Here is a 21,558-nt window from a genome sequence, read left to right as displayed (position 1 = left end):
AATGGAGTTCTGTTTTGTGGGGGGCATTTGAGATCATTGTAACAATTATAGAGGAATTCATAAGATGTGGTAATTCTTAGCTCAACCGTGTGCTTATCATATAACATAGGCTCTTCAAGATGCCTTGAAAATCGAGTGTTCTTCATTTCATGAGGACTGTTTGGGAGAGTATGAAATGGAGTGCAGGCATGCGGAGATGCGAACAGAAATGGAAGTTCTCAAACAGCAGGTGAGAATTTGAAAGTGGCACGATCATGTGGAGAACACAGGGCCCATTGTTCATGCTCCTTTAGACATTTTTGGAAATCTTTCTATTCAAATGTGTCCAAAGTTCTTGCATTTATTTTCATTAGAATTATCTCATTTTAAAGCTTGATAAGAGAATATAGATGAGCTGGCCCAACTCACACTTTATAAAAGGGGGACTTGAGTTTCAAATGGGTTAAATGGTTTCTCCAAGGTCATACAGTTAGAAGAGCTTCCTAATTAACCTTTTGGTGAGATTTTATTAGCACTGGTCTAGAGAGTTTCGTGTGGACACAATTTATTTTGAAAACACTACCACCCCAAACCCGGGACCTTTTCAGAAAATGGTAGCAGCCAGGCTGTTATTCTGTAGCTGCTGGCCTCCAGGCCTTTGAACAATGAGGGCAATAAGGGACTACCCTGCACTGATCATAATCACTGAAGAGCCCGCTCTGCTCATCTACAGCTGCGTGTGGATGGCACCACCTAGCAATTTATTGATTCACAAGGCCTTCCTCCTCCCCACTCACCCAACCGCAACCCCACGTCACCAAGTGGACAGAGAGTAAAGGAGTAAGCTTCTGCATGGATAAGCAATAGAGGGCTGTAGGCACATAGCACTGCCTAACCGACTGGGGTCTAAATTTAGTTCAGCCAGCTGGAGCTGGCTTAGCTGAGGGGCCACCCATGCATATCACATCTCTTTTCCTGTAAGAGGTTAAATAAACTAATGAAGGTAAAGGGCTGGAACAGTTCATGGCGATGTCAATAAATATAGCATACATATAGGAATCCTATCTCTGAAGCACACATTTTTGGTAGTATATTAGTGGTGGGGGAGAGGATGTGATAGAACAAAGGGCTGGGAAGTATGTCCCTGGAACTGATTTGTTGGCTGTTTTGCTCTGAGCAAGGCCAACTCCAAGGATTCTTGATGCAATACGCCAAAGAATTAAGCAAATATATTCTTGGAGTTGTTGTTTATTGTTATTACTTCCTAGGAAGTAGCCTATCTACTAGAATCTAGATAGAAAATTCAGAGCATTTGATGGTAAAGTTGCATTTTCTCTTCTATCAACCCCCTTTTGAATAATCTGCCTCATTACATTCAGGATCAAATACATAGTTTAAAAATAAACCTATGAAGAGAATAAGGGTAGTATTCGGAGTGTTAAAGTTCTGCCAAATTCTCAACCCCTAAAGTACCATTGCCACTAGCCAGGATTCCTCTGAAAAAAACTACTTCTTATGTTCGACACTTGAGTCATCTTTGATGCTCTCATATAATGTATCCCACATGCAAGAGAGTCACTCTTACACATGCATAGAGTTTACAGCAATGGTTCAGCTCATATTGGATGCAGACAATGACAGGTATCCTTTTTTTCATTATCCCCAAGAGGTCCAGAATCCATCTCCTTAGTTTTTGTGTGGCTCTTTTGCTAACTTTATGAGTACACATTTTCACTGTGCACATTTTTAATTGGACACCCACAATCACTATATCACCGAGTGTCATGTGATACACTAAAGGATTTCAATTCACAAAGAAACTGAGCTAGAATCTTGGCCACCTGACTGCAGTGATGACATCACTATCAGTGTTGTGTTTGATAAAGAGTGTTCAGTTCTGATCCGATGAGCTTCTCCCATTTCAAATGCCTCCGGTAATTGTTTACAGAGCATTAGTGTGACTATGTCTGGAATTGAGCCTCAGATCTTAACCCAAACCAAACCCAAAACAAAATGTCAGCTAAGCTGGGTGTAGTTCCCTTGCAATACTTCTGGTGAATAAAACCCTAAAAATTAAATGTGTATATCTGCATCTAGATCTGTATAACATGTTTAATTTCATCCTCTCTCGCCTATTACATTTTGTTTTATTATTATTGACTTTAATAAGCCTCTAGTTAAAAATATGTTGCATTATTTGTGGTGAAGGTGCAGAGTGCATTAGTATTAACAGACAAAAGTCTGGCTACTAGGTCCCCATGGAAGTTGTAATTTAACTCATTGTCTTAAAGGAATTCCTTTGCCTCATTCCCTAAGCGTCATTTATTTTCATAGTTCCACCTTACTAGTCTCCAAGCCATCAGTCAACCCTATGCCAGTTAAAAACAATAATGATTAAATCTGTTTTTCTTTTGGTTTGATTGCTTTTCTGGAATATGTGGAGTATTTCTTGAGAGATGTTCCACTAAAATATTACTACTTTTTAAAAAATGATGTACCTCCAAATTACTGGGACCAGTTGTGAATACCTTTTAACAATCATACTTTGCTCTTCCACATACATGAGCCTTTCATTTCTATTTTGTGTTCAGTTTACTATTTATATTTGGAAACTGGCATGCCAATATTTAGCGGCTTCACTTAACAGCTATTGTCAGTAAACTGTCTTTTAGAACTTCAAGCACTATTCCTACTTCAAAGCCTTGTGTTGGAGATGGATGGCTTGCTTCAAAATAGTGATACTTAACACTAGGCAAGGGGGGGAGGGGGATGCTCATCACAGTAAGGAAATATGCAGCAGAATAATGGGTGAGGAGAATATTTTTTTCCAAAATATCCATGTTGTTACTTTACTTCTGAATTCCTGACACATACTCAAGGAGGAAAAAGTTGAGAACTGCCATTGTAAACAAAGCGAGAGATAAAATTATGGCCAGATCCAAATGGGATAGAGTCTCACCATGAAGAAATAATCATGAAAAGAAGATAGGAATTACTCAGATTGGACAAGCCCAGATAGCACCTCTTCTGAAATCATTTTAATGGCTTAGAGAAAAGGATGCTAACAGTAACAGCAAGTCAATATTTCCTAGGTGCAAATATATGAAGAAGACTTCAAAAAGGAGCGATCAGACCGAGAAAGACTTAATCAAGAGAAAGAGGAGCTACAGGAAATTAATCAAACTTCTCAATCCCAGTTGAACAGGCTGAATTCTCAGGTATAAGTCGAAACAAAATAATCTTTGCCAGCACATATATATTTTTTTATTTTTCATTAAAAAAATTCAAGACTTTGGCTTCTGTTAATTGACATTGATTTTCTTTGAGAGGTAAGCCCCTGGGATGAAATCATTCTTAAACAATCTTGTAAAGAGATGAAAATGACTGGAGATTTCTCTTAACTTAAGTCTATTAAGGAGTTACCTAAGAAATTGGATTCCAAAGTCTTATAAAATCCAATTCTTTTGATATTTTTCTCATAGTATTTATCTTGGTAGAAAGGGAGTTGAACTACCTAGTACTCAAAATTCAAATCCAAAACACTCCAGCATAGTGAGGTTGTTTCTAAACTCTTGTCATTTTCTTTGAAGGGCTATGTTGGAATGTTCCTGTCTTCCAAAAACATACATATTTCTAAATGTCATTTATATATATAAAATACAGTGAAACCGAGAATTTTGTTCAGTGGGTTCCCCGATTAAATGTAACTGGAGCACTCTCAAGGAAGCCACATAATGTTAGTTTATTGGAATAGAATATATTAAATGTAAGCATATTACAATTAAATGTAATAGGATATATTAGAAGTAGACTCAGGAAGTGGCATGATGGGTAAATATTGATGTTAATGAGGAAAATGTAGCTAACACAACTTTGGCTTAAGAAAAGAAAATGAACCACAGAATTTTTGATTTGCAAAATCATCCAGTGCTTTTCAGTAAATAGGAAATTGTTGCGGAACATGCTATGACAGCTCTGGAGCTGCGGGATTCTTAGTCTCAAAAGAAATGTTTAACTTTGTCATCCTCTTCTTCCTAATACAAAGTATACAGTAAATTAATTTCTTTTCTGACATTTTGTCAAGGTTTCACTTGAAATTCCTAATTTTACATGCAAAAATTATTTGGCAGAACCATTTTCTAAGAAATTAAAAGTAATAAAATAGTGGCAAAAGTATAATAAAAATGCTTTTCTGAAAATAATTCATGCACCTTACTTTATACAAACAAGGGGTGAGAAAATGTTCTCATGACTCTTGGTGAGGAAGTCACTCTCAATTTGTATGTCTTACATGCAGAGCTCCCTTAATTTCTTCTAAGTTGTCACTGCACTAATTATTTTACTTTCAGCCATATTTTAATTTGCTCATTCTCCTATATGAAGTTCAGATTGATGATAAATACGTGTCTAAGATTGGCAATGTTCTTGCCATTGTAGACGTTCTAGTGCATCGAGGAACACATAACAATCTGAATATATTAGAGACTACAATCCACAAGTAATTTTCATTTCTCTGTCATCTATAAACTAATTTTTGATTGATATCAACAAAAGAGTGCATTGTCTATGTAGAGTATGGTATAATTGTATTAATGAACTAAGGGATAATCTTGGTGATACCTTAAAACTACCAAATTTTTTCTTTAAATAATGATAGTTCAAGCATTTATTTTTCATTTTTTTAAAGATTTATTTATTTGGGAGAGAGAGCCCTAGAGCACGCACGAGTGGGGGGAGGGGCAGAAGTAGAGGAAGAAGGGGAGAATCTCAAGCAGACTACCTGCTGGACACTGAGCCTGACACAGGGCTCAATCCCACGACCCGGAGATCATGACCTGAGCCGAAATCAAGAGTCAGACACTTAATCAATGAACCAGGTGCCCCCAAACATTTATTTTTCAAAAGTCTCATTCACTCTGGTCAAAAGATGATAGAATTCACAAAGACATATAGTAGATGGCTTAACAACCCATGTTTAATGTATTAACGGTAGATTGAATGCCATGATATAATAGAATGGACATGATGTTATTTGAATATCATGTTATCTGTGGTCCCAAAAAAGGAATTCTTAGGTCAAATCATTCTGGCACTAGTTTCTTACATACCAGAGTTTATTCATAATATCACTAAGGATGTTTTAAGCCAACGACCGGTAAAATAGGAGTGTGGTAAAGAGCAAGATACCTAGAGATTCTTGGGAATAGGAGTAGGGTAACAACTTTGTGTCTGTGCCTGCTTTGACAATCAGGGATGACACTGAGCAAGTTCTCCAACTTTTCTGTGCTTCCTTTCCTTTATCTGTAAAATGACAAAGTTGAACCAGATGGTCTCTAAAATATTTCTTATAATTCTAAAACCTCTGTCTCTAAAAATAAGTTACTAAATCTCTCAGTATACTCACCTGTGAAATATGGATGATGGTTTCCACCTCATGACTTCACAAAGTTGTTCTCAGGGTGAAATGAAAAAAATCTACACAAAAACATCTAGCTCAGGTCATGCCTCACAGGTATTTCACAAATGATTTTAGTTTGTTGGAAGGAGGAGTTTTTAAATAGGGTCAGTTAGTTGTATAATTAATATGCCACATGTAGTTTCTTGTAACTTAATTTTGATGCTTTCTTTCTGCAAGGCATTTGTTATATACTATAAGGAACTAAAAGAATGATCCTTGCTATTAAAAACTCACAATATAAGGGGGACATATATAGTCTATCCTTATCATTTTTGGATTCCATATTTGTGAATTTACCTGCTTACTGAAATGTATTTGTCACCCCAAAAATCAATACTGGTGCCACCTAAATCCATTTGTGAATATGTACAGAACAGAAAAAAACTTGAGTCACCTTACACACTTGTTCCCAGTTGAGGTCCAACAAGGCCTTGCCTCCTTGTTTCGGCTCTCAGACTGTAACAAATGTCCTTTTCGTGGTTTATTTCATGCCACATTTTCTCATTTTTGTCCTTTTTGTTGGTTATTACATTGCTTAAAATGGCCCCCGAACAGAGTGCTGAGGTACCTCATGGTAGAAGGCCATGCTCTGCCTTACAGAGAAAAGACGTGTTAGATAAGTTTCATTCAGGGATTAACAGAGTGCCATAGGCCAAGAGTCCAACGTTAATGGGCCAACAATCTATATTCAACAAGATGCCTTTAATAGAAACACACATAAAACAGGATTCTATACTGATCAGTCAACAAAAATGGTCTGACCAGAGGCTCATGGGAACCTAACCCTGCATTTCCCAAGGAGCAGTGGTTCCATTCTCACTACTTCAGTGTTTATGGTGACTTTACAGAACATAACTCCTGCAGATAATGAAAACTGATTGTACACAGTACACATTGGACTACAAAAAGTCGCAGGGAAAATGTATAATGCTAAATGGGAGGACAAAGGAAGGAGAGAGGCAGGACGTATCATTCGGTGGGGATATATGCCCTACAAGCATGAGGAACAGGGTGTGTAGGGATGACAAAAGCATGACTAATGAGTCAAAGCAAAAACAGCTTTCTCTAGTTGTGTCAGATGTTGAAGGACTTCACGGTGGGTGACTCTGCCAGATGAGGCTGGGCCTTAAATAGGGAGAAGCCATAAAGTACAGCAGTGTGACTTTGAACAAGTTCCTCAGTATCTCACGTCTCAGTGTCCTCATCAGTAAAATAGGGATAATAACATTGAAGTATCACATAGAGGCATTGGGAGGAGTCGGTGAGTTATTATATGTAAAGCTGTAGATCAGTGTCCAGCATGGATTAAGTGCATGTACAACTTCTAGCATTTACGGTGACGGCTCTTGAATGTACAGCTGACCAATTCCAATTCTATTCAGTAAGCAGTGGAAGCTGTTTTTGTGTCTCTGTCTATTCCCATGTCTCTACATTTATATCTGTGTCTCAGGATATCAACCTAAAACTGAGAATTATAGTCGTTTCAACAAATTGGAATAACAGTTTAGAACGATTCTACATTCCACACTTCACTTGGGCGTTTCGAGATAGAACCAACGCAGGTCTGGAAAATCCAAAACATGACAGTTTTCAGTGGCCTGACTGCTGTATCAGTGCCTCACCCCTGGGGCTTCTGAGCAGGTCGCTGACAGCTGGGTCAAGAGTAACTTTAGAACAAACCATGTGGGCTCTTTCGATAAACAAATGCCTTTGTTTTGTCCATAGATAAAAGCTTGTCAGCTGGAGAAAGAAAAACTCGAAAAGCAATTAAAACAGGTACGTTGCTCCTTACCTAAATTCACCAATCTTCTGGTCATAGTTGAAATGGGAACTTTAAGTTCCGCCCCCACATTTATTCCTGAGCACAGCAGTTCCTCATGGTTCCAATTAAAGGTGTATTCAAGCTCTGCTACGGATGTTCCAGAACAACCCAGGCTTTGCATAATGGACTAAAATGCCAGTGGATAGATAATGCTTAGGTACCACCAAGACCTGTCAGCCCTAACGCTCATGAAAAACACATGCTTTCCAGAACATGTTACCAGTAGCACATGCCTTAGTGTGTGCTCATGCAAATAGAGATTTCTTCATTGACCCATGAACGCCTGGGAAGTATATCCTTGGTATTTCTTGCAGTTGCTTACACAATTTACAGTGGAAAATTACATCAAAGGTTTGTGCCTCTTGTGTATCTTCTTGGGCACTGAAGTGTTCTGTCCCATTGGTTCTCTAGTAGGCTTCAGGAATTAATATTATTTCTCTTGATTCTTAATTTACTCTCTGGACTTTAGTTATGCTATAAGAGTCTTGTTAAAACTGGTTTTATGGCTTAATGGCTGGTTCTTCTTAAGCGAAGACCCTCTGTGAAGATAACTCAGGAACATAAAGTTAACTCTATACCTTTTAAGTGTTTCTGATGTCTTCAACATGAAAGGTTAATTAAGAGTTTCACCTTAAGTGAAATCTTCCCTGTGAGCCTCATCTCTATCAGTCCAGAGCCTACATCCGTGCACCCACTATGTTGAGTCGGGATTATGCGAGAGTTCGACTGAACCTTAAGATTTCAGCCAGACCTGTGGTTGTATAAAGCAAGTGTCAGTGTGACTCCCCAGTTTCACCCACTTCCTGTGAACCGACATTTTCCTGCTCAGGTGTTGTTCCCGATGTGTAACTGTGGCTCGAATTCCCACCTGCGGAATCTACGTGCACCAGCAGGCCCCGGGGCTGCACAGGATCAACAGAAGCTCCCAGTAAGTAAGAGCTTGCATCTCAACACACAAGTGCTTATATTACCTAATAAGTCCTAGTATTTTTTTTTTTTCTTCTTTTTGGTAGAAACGCTGTCTGTCTCTGTAATTTGGGCACATACTATTGTCCACAGAAAGAGCCTCTTTTTATCTCCGCCTTTAATTTAGAGAGTTGCAGTGGTCAATGTACATTGTGATTATCTTTTTGGGACACGGCATCCACAGGACACACATGGCTATGAATAAATTCACTGAACGGTATCAAATTGAGCTGTAATTCTTGAACAAACATACCACATTTTATAAGGGCCATTTTAAATGACATACCTGACTCTTCCAAAAGGGCATTTTTGTGGGTAAAGAGAAGCAAAGTGAATGTAGCAAGTCTGAGAGATGCCTTTTTCAGTTGTAAACTTATACTGAACTACTATGGATATGGCTACATCTGTGCAATATAGTCTTTGACATTTTCCAATTAAAAGGATATTCTTAAAGGATCCAAGAAAAAGTGACCCACTTAAGTTGCTCTCTGTGGCTGTGTCTAGCCAGGCAAAATGCAATGAACAGTGGAGCAATTATTTGTGAGTGGAATTGATTTGGACAGTCAGCCTGAATAAGCCAGAACCAAAGCATCCTTCCTTCGCTTCTCCATAGCGCTCTTCCTCCCACCCTCCCCCACGGTCTGGATGCTGGTCTCTACTTTGTGTTTTGGCTACATAGACAGCATCTTTACACAGGAAAAGAATTATGCATTTTTCTGCATTTCGGAAATGCTCAGACAACTCCCCTCCCCCTTAGTTTGTATTGTGTTTTTAATTATGCAAAGAATCTTGAGATTTTAACCAGGATTTTTCCTAGCAGAGCACTTACGGAGAGCATGACTCTCTTGGTTGCCATACTTTTGTATTTGAGTGTGACTCAAAGCCCTTTCCCCAAGGGAGGAGGTAGTGACTCTTTGGGTGGCAGAGACCTGTCAGAATTTAATGAGCATCCCTTCTTTGACCCTGGTGTGACACAGCACACTGCTGAGAATTGGGTTCTTTTTGTGTTGTTGCCCGTTGTCACTTCTGTCTGCTCACCCGCCCCGTTTCCTCTTTTTCTTTACCTGTTTGCTTGCTTTTCAGTCTTTACAGGAAACATTTCTGGGACTCCCCAAACACAGCTATCATTCCTTAAATTTTTTTCTTTCAGAATGTAGGAGTAAATTAATGTTGTGGGAAACATAAAGAGATAGAAGTTTACTTTGGAGTTAGCTCCTACAGGTTGGGGAATTGGAGAAATAGTCTTGTGAAAGGTTAACGATAAAACCAATGAGTCATGCAAGTTTATCTAGAAGTAAAAATGACTATTTTCTTCAAATACTCATTTATGGAAAGAAAGCAGAAATTCACCTACTATAAAAACTCATCAAACTTTCCCGATCAATTATAAGAGGTAAGGTGGTCCAGACTGTGTAAAATTATCACCAAATAAAGGATTTGAAAAAAGATCCCAAGCCATGTATAATGTCTTACGTTTTCAAGCAGTCTTCAGTTAAACAGAATCTTGGTATAACAGTAGAATTTCACTCCCGGAGTTTATATAAAAAGAATATTTTGTGTTTTATGCTTATTTCTAAGCCTGAATTAAAGCACAAGCAGTCGTGTTTGTAAAATTACAGTATATTCACCTTCTTTTGGCAACTCTCCTGGAATCTAAAACTGAGGCTCACGTCACTTATCCTACGTGTTATTTGAGACATCTAAAAATAAATGGGGAGATAAAAAACAGAGGTGATCTCATTTCCTCTTTTAGCTTTCTCATGGACCAAAAGGAGACAAGAATCTAGGTGTCTGAGTGGGGGTAAAGTGGGGTCAAACTGTACTAAATGCAGCGTTTCTTAGTGTCTTGTCTGATAATTGAACTTTAAGGCTACTTTCAGTGGTCTGGCAGCCCTGTAAATGTTCCCTGCTGGCTCATTGGTAGAGACATTTTCCCAGAGTTATTTTCAGGAGGTAATTGATTAATAGAACAAAAGGTCTATATTCTCTGTGTCTGGGCGGGGGCGGCGGGGGGAAGTAGGAGGCAGGGGTGAGCACTAGGAGCAGGAAGACAGACCATCTTCATGGGCAGGTGAAGCTGGGTTGCTCTGCTCCAAGTGGTTAACTACAGAGGTACTCGTCTTGGAACTGTATCTTGAACTTCGGGTCTGTAGCTTATGATTAATCCAAAGCAGTTTGTTTGACATGTTCCCCGATGTTCAATATCTAGGTATTCTTAACTGGTGAAGCCTAGAAGACAATCCCACAAGAAAAATCCTAGTCTGCCCTCACCTCTCACTGCCTCTCTAGTCTAAACTCTCTGAACAATCTAGAGAGTAGTTTCCGCGGAGGAACAGTACTAAGGGAAAGATCCACCCTGCTTCACCGTCCTGAGCCTCTCTAAGCTATGTCCGCACCAAAAGGCTTAGATTTTTTCCTTGTACCCCGAAACATTAAACTTGTCACTGTGTTCTTGGTCTCTCTGTTGCCTCCTGTGTGAGGGCTTTAAATATAGTTATTTATTGATGGTAAACTGCTCTGTTTTATTTATGGGCTGTAGTAAGTTTTACAGAAGTGTTTATACTTCTGCAGATATCCAAAACACATCTGCTTTAAAAAAAAATGTCACAACCCCAAAGTAGGAGAAACTCTGGCCAACACAGAGTGGATTTAGAGGGGGGCGGGTTGGGAGATGGGGATAGTGATGAAGGAGGTAAGAGAGATGAGCGAGATTGGCAACAGGTTTGGATAGAAAGGATTTTTGTGCTGCCTGCGTAACAAAAGCCACATAGTATAATTACATTTTTAATACGCCACCAAGTTTTGTTTGAAGTCCATATTGCTATAATAATGTTGTATTGTTCCACACAGCCAGACTATCAGTGGTATGCTCCTGACCAGTTTCCGCCAGATGTGCAGCACAAGGCGAATGGTAAGACCACAGCTGTATTGAGCATTCTTTCATGTTTACATTTTAATGGGCCTTTTTGGGATGTTTACTCAACATACATTCGTTTGTACTCAGGGAGGGCCTTCTAAAAAGTTGTGTTGCATACACAACTCTAATTTGATGCACCTGGGGTTAACTTGAACTCCTTAAGAAACAGAAAATGTTCGAAAGCAGAAATGCAGGAATCTCAGTTCTGGCTTCTGCTCCCATTTCAGGCTCAGAGTCAGTATTCCATCTGGGGCTAGAAATGAAAACTTCAAGTGGAGCTATACTGTAACAACAACAGCAAAGCTCTGGGATTCCACTACAAAGGGCAGATGCACATCCACTGTTCCAGGTTGAGTTTGCTAGACAGATGTTTTAAATGTCACTGGCAGACAGACAGAGGAAACCAAAGACTCAGAACTGTGTTCCCTAATGACTAAATGTCAGACTCCAAGTTTAGGCCAAGGTAGTCCACAACACCCACCTCTAAGTATGCTGGAAAAAAACACTAAAAAAGTCACCTATCAAGTACTCACAACTGAGTACTCTTTTATCGTATTTTTCTTTGGTTGACCATTCTCCTCTTCTTTCCAGCATCTGCCACACTTTCTACTGCTTGTTTCTGTGGTCTCATGAGGCCACTCAGGAATGGGCTATATAAACTGGACTATAACCATAATCCCACCTTTAACTCATCACATATAATCAAAAGTCAGCCATGCCTGCTACATGTTTAAAAATCTCATATGACACACACCTGTGACTCTACATTGTTAATTTCCAGAGATTTTAATCTATCTAGAAAAGCTGAAGATGAGCCATATTCCAATTTCAGGCCATACTTGAAACTTGATCTCATTTAGTTCTGATCTGAGATCAGAGAATTCTATTTTTTACCAAAAGGAGCCCATTATGGAGTAGAAATAGAAAGCCAGGGATAACACATGTAGTTTTGCAGGTCGTCTGCTTCACAAATCCAAGTTCTTCATGGTAGTCTTTGAAAGTGGAACCTCCTAGAGTCGCACAATACACAACCTGGACAGCTGTACACAGCAGCACTAAGAGTGGTGAGGGCCATAGCTTACAGTAGCATTATAGAGAAGAAAGATAAAAAGTGAGAACTCTATAAAAGAATGTCTAGGTATTTATCAGAAAACTGTAGGACTCTTTTTTTCTTTTCTTTCCACTATGAATATAACCATTGGTTTTAATGAAGTTCTTGGGTTCCAGCCATAGTAGAGAACTTTTATTAGAAAGGCATACTATTAACCATAATGATTGTTGCATAATGTCTGTGTTTTTGACATCTATTGTTGTATAATAGCTGAGCTGCCACCCAATTATAATTTTCCACTTCGTATTATATTGGTCTGGAATGAGTATTAAAGATATTTTCTCCCTGAATTGGAGTTTAACCACTAGAAAATACAATTACGCAGAAGAGAATTCAGTAATGTCATAGAGCCATTTATGTATCACTAATAGATTCTTCTTGGACCAGTGTAATAGAAGCTAATAATTATATAAGGTAGAAGTGAATTGTGGTGATCTTCATAGTGATTTTTGTCTGCTTGGGAAGAAACATAATGAAGTTTGCAGTGTGTAAACATACTAAGAGTCTACAGATGTAAAATTACAATAAAAAATAAACCTCTATTATGTAGCAACCTCAGTATTTTTAAGACGTTTTAATCTTCACAGCAACGCTATAAAATAGGTTTTATTATATTATACCATTTTATCGATGGGGAAACTGAGGCTTGGAGAATTTAAGTAGCATGCCTAAATAACACAGTTGGTAAAATTTAATCCTGGGATTAGATTCCAGATGTATAGGATTTCAAAACCTATGCTTTGAATCATATCCTATAGTGCCCTCGACAACCTACCTCTCTCACTCTATTAGAATTTTCTACAATGACAGATATAAAATGAGAATGGGGGATTTAACTTGGATAATTATATGACTTAAACCTATTCCTCAATAATCTTTTCTTCCTGTGAAGCCATAACATGTTATTTGTGCTACTCATTTGGTATTTTGAATATCACAGGTAAAAGCCAAAATACTATGTAAGATTAAGTATGTAATAAATACGTTATGAACGAATTCATGCTTGGTCAGCCCTAGTAGAAACCGATGGGATATGTTGCCATTTGAACCCTTTCCTTCTCTGCAGCTCACTGTGGCTTGTCTGGGAAGAGGGCTGATCATGGCTAGGGGACTAGTGGAGAAAAATTCCTATTCAGAAATCTACCTGTTTTTGATTTCTATTTCTGCTCTTCTAGCTTCCAAAGCTGATGCTATCTCAAGGTTCAAGCCAGTTCATAAAAATTGGCAAAAGCTCTTAGATCACACTCGTCAAAAAAAATCTCTCATGTGCCATTATTTAATTTCAATGGTGATTCTTCTTATTTTTTATGTCATTTAATTGGAAAGATCTTTTTGATTTGTAGGTCCAATGCAGTTGCTCAGAATTCTTAAAAGTAACTTTGTGGTGTTGTTAAATAGGAGTTTAGAAATCTTTTTATTATACAGACATTTTTGTTATGATATTACTCATTGACTTATTATTTGGCTAATATGTTTATCTTTCACTATTCAGGAATATACTACTAGTCAGCATACCCTGTATTTTGGGCTATAAATACCCAAACTCAAACAATGGAAGAAAAAATGAGTGGAAAAATTAGGCTCAGTGTTTGGTAAATTATAAACAGGAAGTATTTTTGAAACTCATAAATTTTACTCATATAATAAGTACTGAAGTATTTTACTTGTATTTCAGTGAAAATGACCTTTTCAGAAATATAGATAATTAAATGAATATTAATCTGTATGTGTGCTTTATACATTGTCCTAATTCTCAGTTTTTATTACTTTCCTATGACTCCCGACAAATTTTACTTTTCTAATCCCAATATATATAGCACCTTATAGTTTGATCCTAGTATCCATCCTTATAATTCCTCTCATGGTAATCTAACCTGAAATAGTGGCTCTGACATCTACACGTGAAGTGTTTGCAGGGCAGTAGCCTTGTGATTTTTAAAATGTACACTGGGTAATGAGTGGTTAAATTGCTATGATCACTAGATCCTCCTTTAACATTCCCTGAGGCAAGAATACATGGAGAGCTGTGTACTTCAGGTTCAATATTTAAACATCATGAATCAAGCATAGAAGCTATTATAGTCTATCCTCCTATTGATAAATATAGCTGGAAGGGCAGAGTGACATTTAAAATGCTCACATTCCAAACAGTTCTGTTCCAGGACACAATGGCACAGGAAGAGCTGAGCCGTGGCCCATCCCATTCTCTTCCCACCTTTCTCCTGGGAGGGATCTTGAGTGTGAATTTGAGTACAGCCCAGTTAGCACATCCCAACTTCATCCGTGTACCCCTCATTACGCTACAAACAGCACCCCTTGGCTTTAGGCCTGGGAAAGAGGACCACATGAGGCCTAGAAGCAGAAACATGGTCACTTGGGCAGGAATTTTGGGGTCTGCACGTGGGTACCAAGAGCTTGTTCTAGAATGAGGCAGACTCACAGTGGGGAGGAAGGTGGTTGGAGGAAGGCCAGAGCAGGGTCCTCTAAAAGTGGGGACCTAATGAAGGGCTTCCTGACCAAAGACTAAAGTCAATAGGGACTGAGTACTGTTGAACACTCTTTGGGTCAACTAATTTCCAGTTTTGCTCTGTTACTGGCTCTGGTTATTTTAGAATGCTTTGCGGACATGTTGGAAATTAACTCTTCTTTCAAAAATTAAAGATTTAAATAAAGGTTTTCGAGACATTTAAGACTTACTTGGCTTTCTCTCTGCACAGCACTAAATAATCACATTTTTATATATCGAAGTCCACAGATGTTAAAGGGTTACAGTTTCTGTTTAGAAACGTGATTTTATGAAGAACATTTTAATCTTGTTTCATCTGTTATCAGAATAGGATGCAAAATGACTTCCATGTTTCTAGAACAATTATGGCATAGTTGAGTTAGTATAACCTTGAAAACATGTTGTTTTGTTTCTTCCTTTGTGAAATGTCAAAAGGCTACGTTTTCTACCTACATTGCATGCCAGTCTCTTCTGTACCTTCCAAATTTTTCATATGGTGCAGAGTTGAACTTCGTCTAATGAGCTAGAGCTCAATTCTTACACGTTTGGAAGGACATGAAATGTAGGCATGTGAGATTGTGTTGTGAGCAAACATAATTATTTCTTTACGATATAGAAGATCAAAGCCTAACTATTATAATTGGCCTTTACTAATGTCTAGTAATAACTAATTAACCGAATACTGACTGAATTCATTTCCTAGGGCTACCGTAACAAAGCACCAAAAACTAGATGGTTTAAAACAGCAGAAATTTATCCTCTCACACTCTGGAGGCTAGAATTCTGAAATCCAGGTGTTAGCAGGTCATGTCCCCTCCAGAGCCTCTAGAGAAGTCTCCTTCCTTGCCTCTTCCTGCTTCTAGTAGCCCCAGATATTCCTTGGCTTGTGACAGCGTAACTCCAATCTGCCTCACTCTTCACTTGGCCATCTTCTCTCTTGTCTGTGTCTGTGTCCAAATTTTCATCTTCTTATAAGGACTCCGGTCATATTGGATGAGGCTAATCTAGTATAATCTCATATTAACCTGATTATGTGTGCAAAGTCCAATTTCCAAATAAGGTCACATCCACAGGTACCAGGGGTTAAGACATACACATATCTTTTGGGGGGGACACAATTCAACCCATAACACTAACCATGTGCCAGAAACTATTTTAGGCACTGTATATATTTATATATTATCTCATCAAAACCTTATAGCAACTCTATGAAGTGAGTACTACTGTTGTTCCTGTTTTAAAATTGTGGAAGCCAAGGAACAAAGAGATAATGTCACTTGTCCAAGTCCACATAGCTGGTTATTGGCTAGGACATAGACAAGCTGGGCAGTCTACCTCCAAAGCCCACACTGTAACCACCAAGCAATATGGACGAGCCCAGGCTACATATTAAAATATAATAGTGTCATCATTTGGATGTATTTTATTTAAATAAATTCTAATGGCCCTCTCCTGAAAGCCAGAATCTTTATTTCTCAGTTTGCATCTTTTTATAATTGTCTTTATAACTGAACATTACAGATCATTTTAGTTTGGTAAAATGGCTGGCTTAGTTGGATTTTTTTCAGTAGTATGAAGAGATATAGGAGTCAGTATAAATAGTAGAAGTTACTTAAGAGATGTAAGAAACAGAAGAAACTTAGAGACTATACTTGTGTGATTTTCAATACAGATGGATAAAATATTAAGAATATTTTTCTTTTATAAAATACATTACTTATCTTACCAGCAGTTAATAAAAATATTAATCAAAATTTAGAGACAGATAGTTTTATGTCTATTTCTGGATTTATAGAGAAGAATTGCAGGAGAAATGCATCCTCACCTTATAATGCTGTAAAGGTCGGCTTATTGGTAAACTAAGTGATTTTGCTAAGGGAATATTAAATAAAGTGTAAATGTATATTTATATGTCCAGGAACATATGAAAATATAGGTGGTAAATATATTCCTATGCAGACATTGATTTATAAGCAAAGACTAAACATTCTGATTAACATTCTATATAGATAGATATAGATAGGTAGGTGGATAGATAGAGCCTAGATGAGAAAAATGCACACAATAAGGCTAGACTAGTCACAATTCCACTAGGTGAATAAAATTGCACTATTTCTCTTAAATGGAAAATAAAAATCTGTTGGGAAATGAGGTTTCTATTGGATATTGCATCCCAACTGGGAAGAATGTTTACTTACGTACGTTTCCGTACTGTTGATGCGTAAGCATACACATTCTGAGGTGAGTGGGCATGTAGAGAGCAGAGTCCCCTTCGAACCTGTCTGCTGCACTGGTGCACCCTCCCCTCATAGAGGACTCTAGATTCGGCCGATCCCTGATGTAGAGGCAGACACGGACTCTGCCACCAAGATCTCTGGGTCCTATTCAGATCACTTCAGCGTCATGGTACTTAACGTGCACTCTTGTGAACATAAAGGGATAGAGTGTAATGCATACCATTAATAAATAATAAGGCACACAATTAGTGAGTGGAATTCTTTACCAACCAATAAGGCAAAGCAGATTGTGTCTAGCACTGTGAGAACCCACGATTCCCTGGTGGCGTTTCTCTTGCCCTGCCATTCAAACCATGGAGACAAGTCTGATGACAGAAGTCTCTTCCCACACTCACTGCTTGGGGACGCTCCGCCTTCCCTTCAAGCAACTGAAGACCTGTTTTTTTCTTTTCTTCGCATTTCCATTCTGCCATGGATCCTCTCGTGGGTCACACCCTCTCTCCGTCTAAAACATGGGGATAATGACCCTCACCTCTATACCTATTTACAAGAATGCTATAAAAACTACAAAGGAATTAATTTTTCTTAAAGTTTTAAGATATCTAGGGGTAGGTATCATAAATGGATTAAATCTAAAGTCCAGTGGATTATGGTTCTGGGTCCAAATTTATGCTCTTACCATATTAGGTATCTTTTTAGTGTGATGGCCACCATTCTTAGAAGAGTATTTTTTTTAAGCCTGGAAGGAAACTGTTAGTTTAAATGTTTGTTTATTCGAAATACCAAATACAGGGCGGCAAGAATAAAACATTTAACATATCTCAATTGTTATCATGAATAGGAAAATACCTTATTTCTTGAAATTTATATGTATTTTTTCAGTCACCATGAGTAGCTCTCTACAATTGTGTCTTCCCTGTAGTGATCATCTGTGGTATTCTATCCTAGTCCTACTGAAATATACCACGTCTTTCACATTGGCCTTCATGGTACATTAACACATCTTAAGCGCTGCGATCTTTTCTATCACTTTGATGATAATGTACCCTTCACCATACTTAAAGTAGTTTATGTGGCAGTTATCTTCCCGTGGGCTAAGTACCAAACCTAATAGTAACATATATGACTTACTTTCCTAAGCAAATGCCTGAGCCACCAAAATGCCAGCAAAGATGAGAAGTAGTACAGAATATTCCTCTTCAGGCATGAGTAGAACTAGGCCACAGCTGATTTCACAAAGTGGTAAGCATATGTCAATGCTTAAAATAATAACCCTCCATTTCCCGCCTCTTGATTTTTCAGTGTAAACTTGTGGAAGCTCATGAATAAAATATTTCTTTTTTTTTCTTTTTTTTTTTTTTTTTTTTGCCAGCCTCAAAGTTTATGTTAGCCCTGAGCCAGAAGAAATGAATTTTTAATTTTTAATCTGAAACATTTTCCTTCTGTTTTTCATAGGTTTCTCCTCAGAAAAGAAAGTCAATCAGTAGAAGCACACACAAGTGGAGGAGCATACCGGCCAAAGGTAGAGCTTGGCTGAGGGCCCTCATTTTTCTTTTTACTGGTAGCTTGTGTCGGCACAACTGCACATCATCTACCCCATGATTTGTGCGCGGTAGTGTTTCCCTTTGGCACGGAGAGAGGAAAAGACTTGGGACAGCCAAGATCCCAATCAAGTCTGAGAAGCCAACATTACACAACCAAACGCAACGACCAGTTTCCTCAAAATGAGATGTGGCAGATGGATTATGGGCCATTCTCTGAAACTCTCTTCAGCATATTGCTGCTGGATTTACAGGACTGATTTCATGATTTCAGCAACTCCACTTTTGGTACAGTGATGTTCTCTGTTGATTGAAATATATATTCCCTGGGGGAAAAGTTTCTGCAGTTGTAAATTGGTAACGTTGCTCCTATTGTTTTCGTAGGGCTTGGTTCTTTAGCCAGTTTACTAGATACTGTGTTCGTCATTGTTGACCTTGGTGAACCTAGGAATAGGACTGAAGACGTGTATAGACGTCCTTAAACTAAATGAATGGTTCAATCTGAATAAAACGGTAACCTCGAAACTATGCTTTCAACAGATCCTTCCTTTAAGGTGGGGAGAAATTGTGAGCCTCCTTTTTTTTTTTGGTGGGATAGATTATGAAAGATAAAACCCTACTGTGATGATGATGGCTTCGCTGTGTTCATATGTACTTACAGTAGTAGTTCAGAGACACATGGATTTGGGGTGAAATCTGTTTTTTCTTCCCATGGATTTGAGTAATTACTGATGAACAACACGTCTGACTTCTCAAACCTATGAAAGGAGAAATGAATGTATCCAAATTCTATTGCAATTAAATTATACAGTGGCATGACAGATGTCTAAAGACTAAGCAGATTTAAAAGTATTACGTTCATCCATTTAATAAGGTTTCTGCTAGGACCAACTGGAGGTCCTCTTTGTGAGGAGATGTATAGCAGGAGTGTGAGATCCATGGATATCTGTAATCCTAGAAGCACCTAAAGAAATAAAATAAAACAAAGCTGTCATATTGCTGTCAAAAAACCAATCCAACATACTGCTAAAACTATCTGGCTCCAGCTTCCAGAAGTTATACTACTTAATTCCAGCTCAGACTCTCCTTTTTTTCAACTTCTGAATATACTTGCAGCTTTGTGTAACGGGAAGGTGAACCAGCCTTAGAAAGTTAAATACTTTCAGCCTCGGTCTGGCTACTGGGAAGATAATTCCTGAGAAAGAATTATCCTTCTCTTACGTTAATTCTCTAAAGCTTTGTTTTTGCTGCTACTTATTAAAGAGACAAATCATTCTTGAGCAATACTTCAGCATAAGTGAATCAGAAAAACAATGGGGTTTACAAGTCCGTTTCGTCGATGCTTTTTTTTTTTTTTTAATTTCCATTTTCTCAGATTCGTGGAGAAGTCATTGCAATAACAACTTTTAGTGGTGGATTGAGTTTGCCAACTGAGATGTACCTATTGGCATAAAAACTGAACATACATATAAGACATACCCTTTGATAGACTCATTCTAGGTAAATCGAACAGCAATAAAACATGATTTAACCATACTACTACTATTATTGAAGTCATCCTATTATTAATTAGCAAGTTGGCAAACATTGGCAAGATTATGCAAATGCTAAGGTAATGGGAAGAACTCCAATTTAAGTGGGACTTAATTTAATTTGAATTCCCAGTGGGTGACTGCAAATGTAAGAAGGGGACCCCTTGCTCAGAGTGCAACAAAAGACAGAATTTCTACAAGAAGACAGATTTCTACAGCCCTGGCCCAAGAGCCAGCCAGTCCTTCCTGTGTCCTTCTCCCCAAATCATTTGTTTGGGGGCTTCTGTCTCAGCCCATGATAAGGGTCATCCTCAGCTGTGGCACTTGCTTCATTATCATACACAATTTTTGGAAATTATGTGAGGAACAGCTGTGTCCTTTGAAAGGAGAGGAAGTCATACCACACAGTCTCTTTTATCCAGGAAATGGAACATGAGGGCACATTTTAAGTTTTTGATGATCATGGAGAATTTGACCTTGAAGGTATCACATGAAGAAAAAGGTATATTCACCTTGTCTTGGTTATGACATGAAGTCAAAAAGAAAACCTTCCTTCGGGTCTGGTTAGGTCTGGGAGTTAGTTGACCCCATTTTTCTGACAAAAAGGATATTTCGGACTAAATTGCTAATATGAAGCATGAACAGACTTCCGGGTAATTTTCTTTAGTTTATTTACTGAGCTCTATCGCTTAATGTTCAAGTGCATTACATGGTAGAAGTATGGGTCTAAATGGTCGCTTTCATGTATCAATACTTTTAATGTAGCTCAGTCACAAGTGAAATCAAATCTAAAAGACATATGACCTCCCAACTCAGTAATTCAATTTAACAATTTTTTATTAATTTTTTTTTTTTTTTAAATGTGGAGCACTTCACCAATTTGTGTGTCATCCTTGCTCAGGGGCCATGCTAATTTTCTCTGTATCATTCCAATTTTAGTATATGTGCTGCTTAAGTCAGCACAACAATTGTTAAATGAATACCCAATATTTTCAAAACTGTCTAGGCAGCACCAAACACCACACACTGTGCAGTGTTCTCTGTGCACTATTTTTGGTTGACTCCATATTTGGAGGGGAGGGCAGAGCCATTTAGCAACTTCTGTTCTCCCCAATTTGGGGGTCCTTCTGCCCCCTTTTCATTTTTGCCATTTTTATTTCCATCTTCCCGGGGACCCCAACAATATTAGATCCGAAGGAGATATAGAATCAGTTGCATTGCTGTTTCAGCTACACTACGATCCTCCCTTCCCTGCCTCAAAATTGCCTAAGCTCCAATTATACAGCTCAAAAGAAAAGAAAATATTTGCTATAACTTTTAATAATTTTAGAAATAATTTCTCTTGCTTCATTTCCTTCTTACATACCTCCCTCTTCACTCCCATCAGTCTTTTGGTCCAAGGAAGAAAGGTATTCTGGGGGAACAATTATACTCTCGGTGTCTGTGATTCTGTAGAAAAGGAAACTTCTACCAGCACACACACATCACA

The 21,558-nt window shown here is 38.2% G+C and overlaps 1 protein-coding gene and 1 non-coding gene across 2 annotated transcripts in view; one reads left to right on the top strand and one right to left on the bottom strand.

Annotated features, from left to right (window-relative positions):
• The window catches only part of TNIP3 (TNFAIP3 interacting protein 3), a 32,941-nt gene extending 13,879 nt beyond the window's left edge, over positions 1–19,062 (top strand). The window contains exons 7-12 of the mRNA XM_036099217.2: positions 110–229; positions 3,072–3,197; positions 7,163–7,213; positions 8,089–8,187; positions 11,076–11,136; positions 18,452–19,062. Coding sequence (XP_035955110.2) covers positions 110–229; positions 3,072–3,197; positions 7,163–7,213; positions 8,089–8,187; positions 11,076–11,136; positions 18,452–18,483 — 489 coding nt within the window. The 3' untranslated portion in view covers positions 18,484–19,062. The remainder of the gene's footprint in view (positions 1–109; positions 230–3,071; positions 3,198–7,162; positions 7,214–8,088; positions 8,188–11,075; positions 11,137–18,451) is intronic.
• Positions 19,063–20,925: 1,863 nt separating this feature from the next.
• Positions 20,926–21,032, bottom strand: LOC118540177 (U6 spliceosomal RNA). Its single transcript, XR_004919503.1, has one exon. It is a non-coding gene; the product is annotated as a U6 spliceosomal RNA (small nuclear RNA).
• Positions 21,033–21,558: the final 526 nt, after the last annotated feature.

This window comes from Halichoerus grypus, chromosome 3, assembly GCF_964656455.1.
Source record: "Halichoerus grypus chromosome 3, mHalGry1.hap1.1, whole genome shotgun sequence".
Lineage (NCBI taxonomy): Eukaryota > Metazoa > Chordata > Mammalia > Carnivora > Phocidae > Halichoerus > Halichoerus grypus.
Note: the sequence above shows the minus strand (reverse complement) of the source record. Positions and strands in the feature narration are given on the sequence as shown.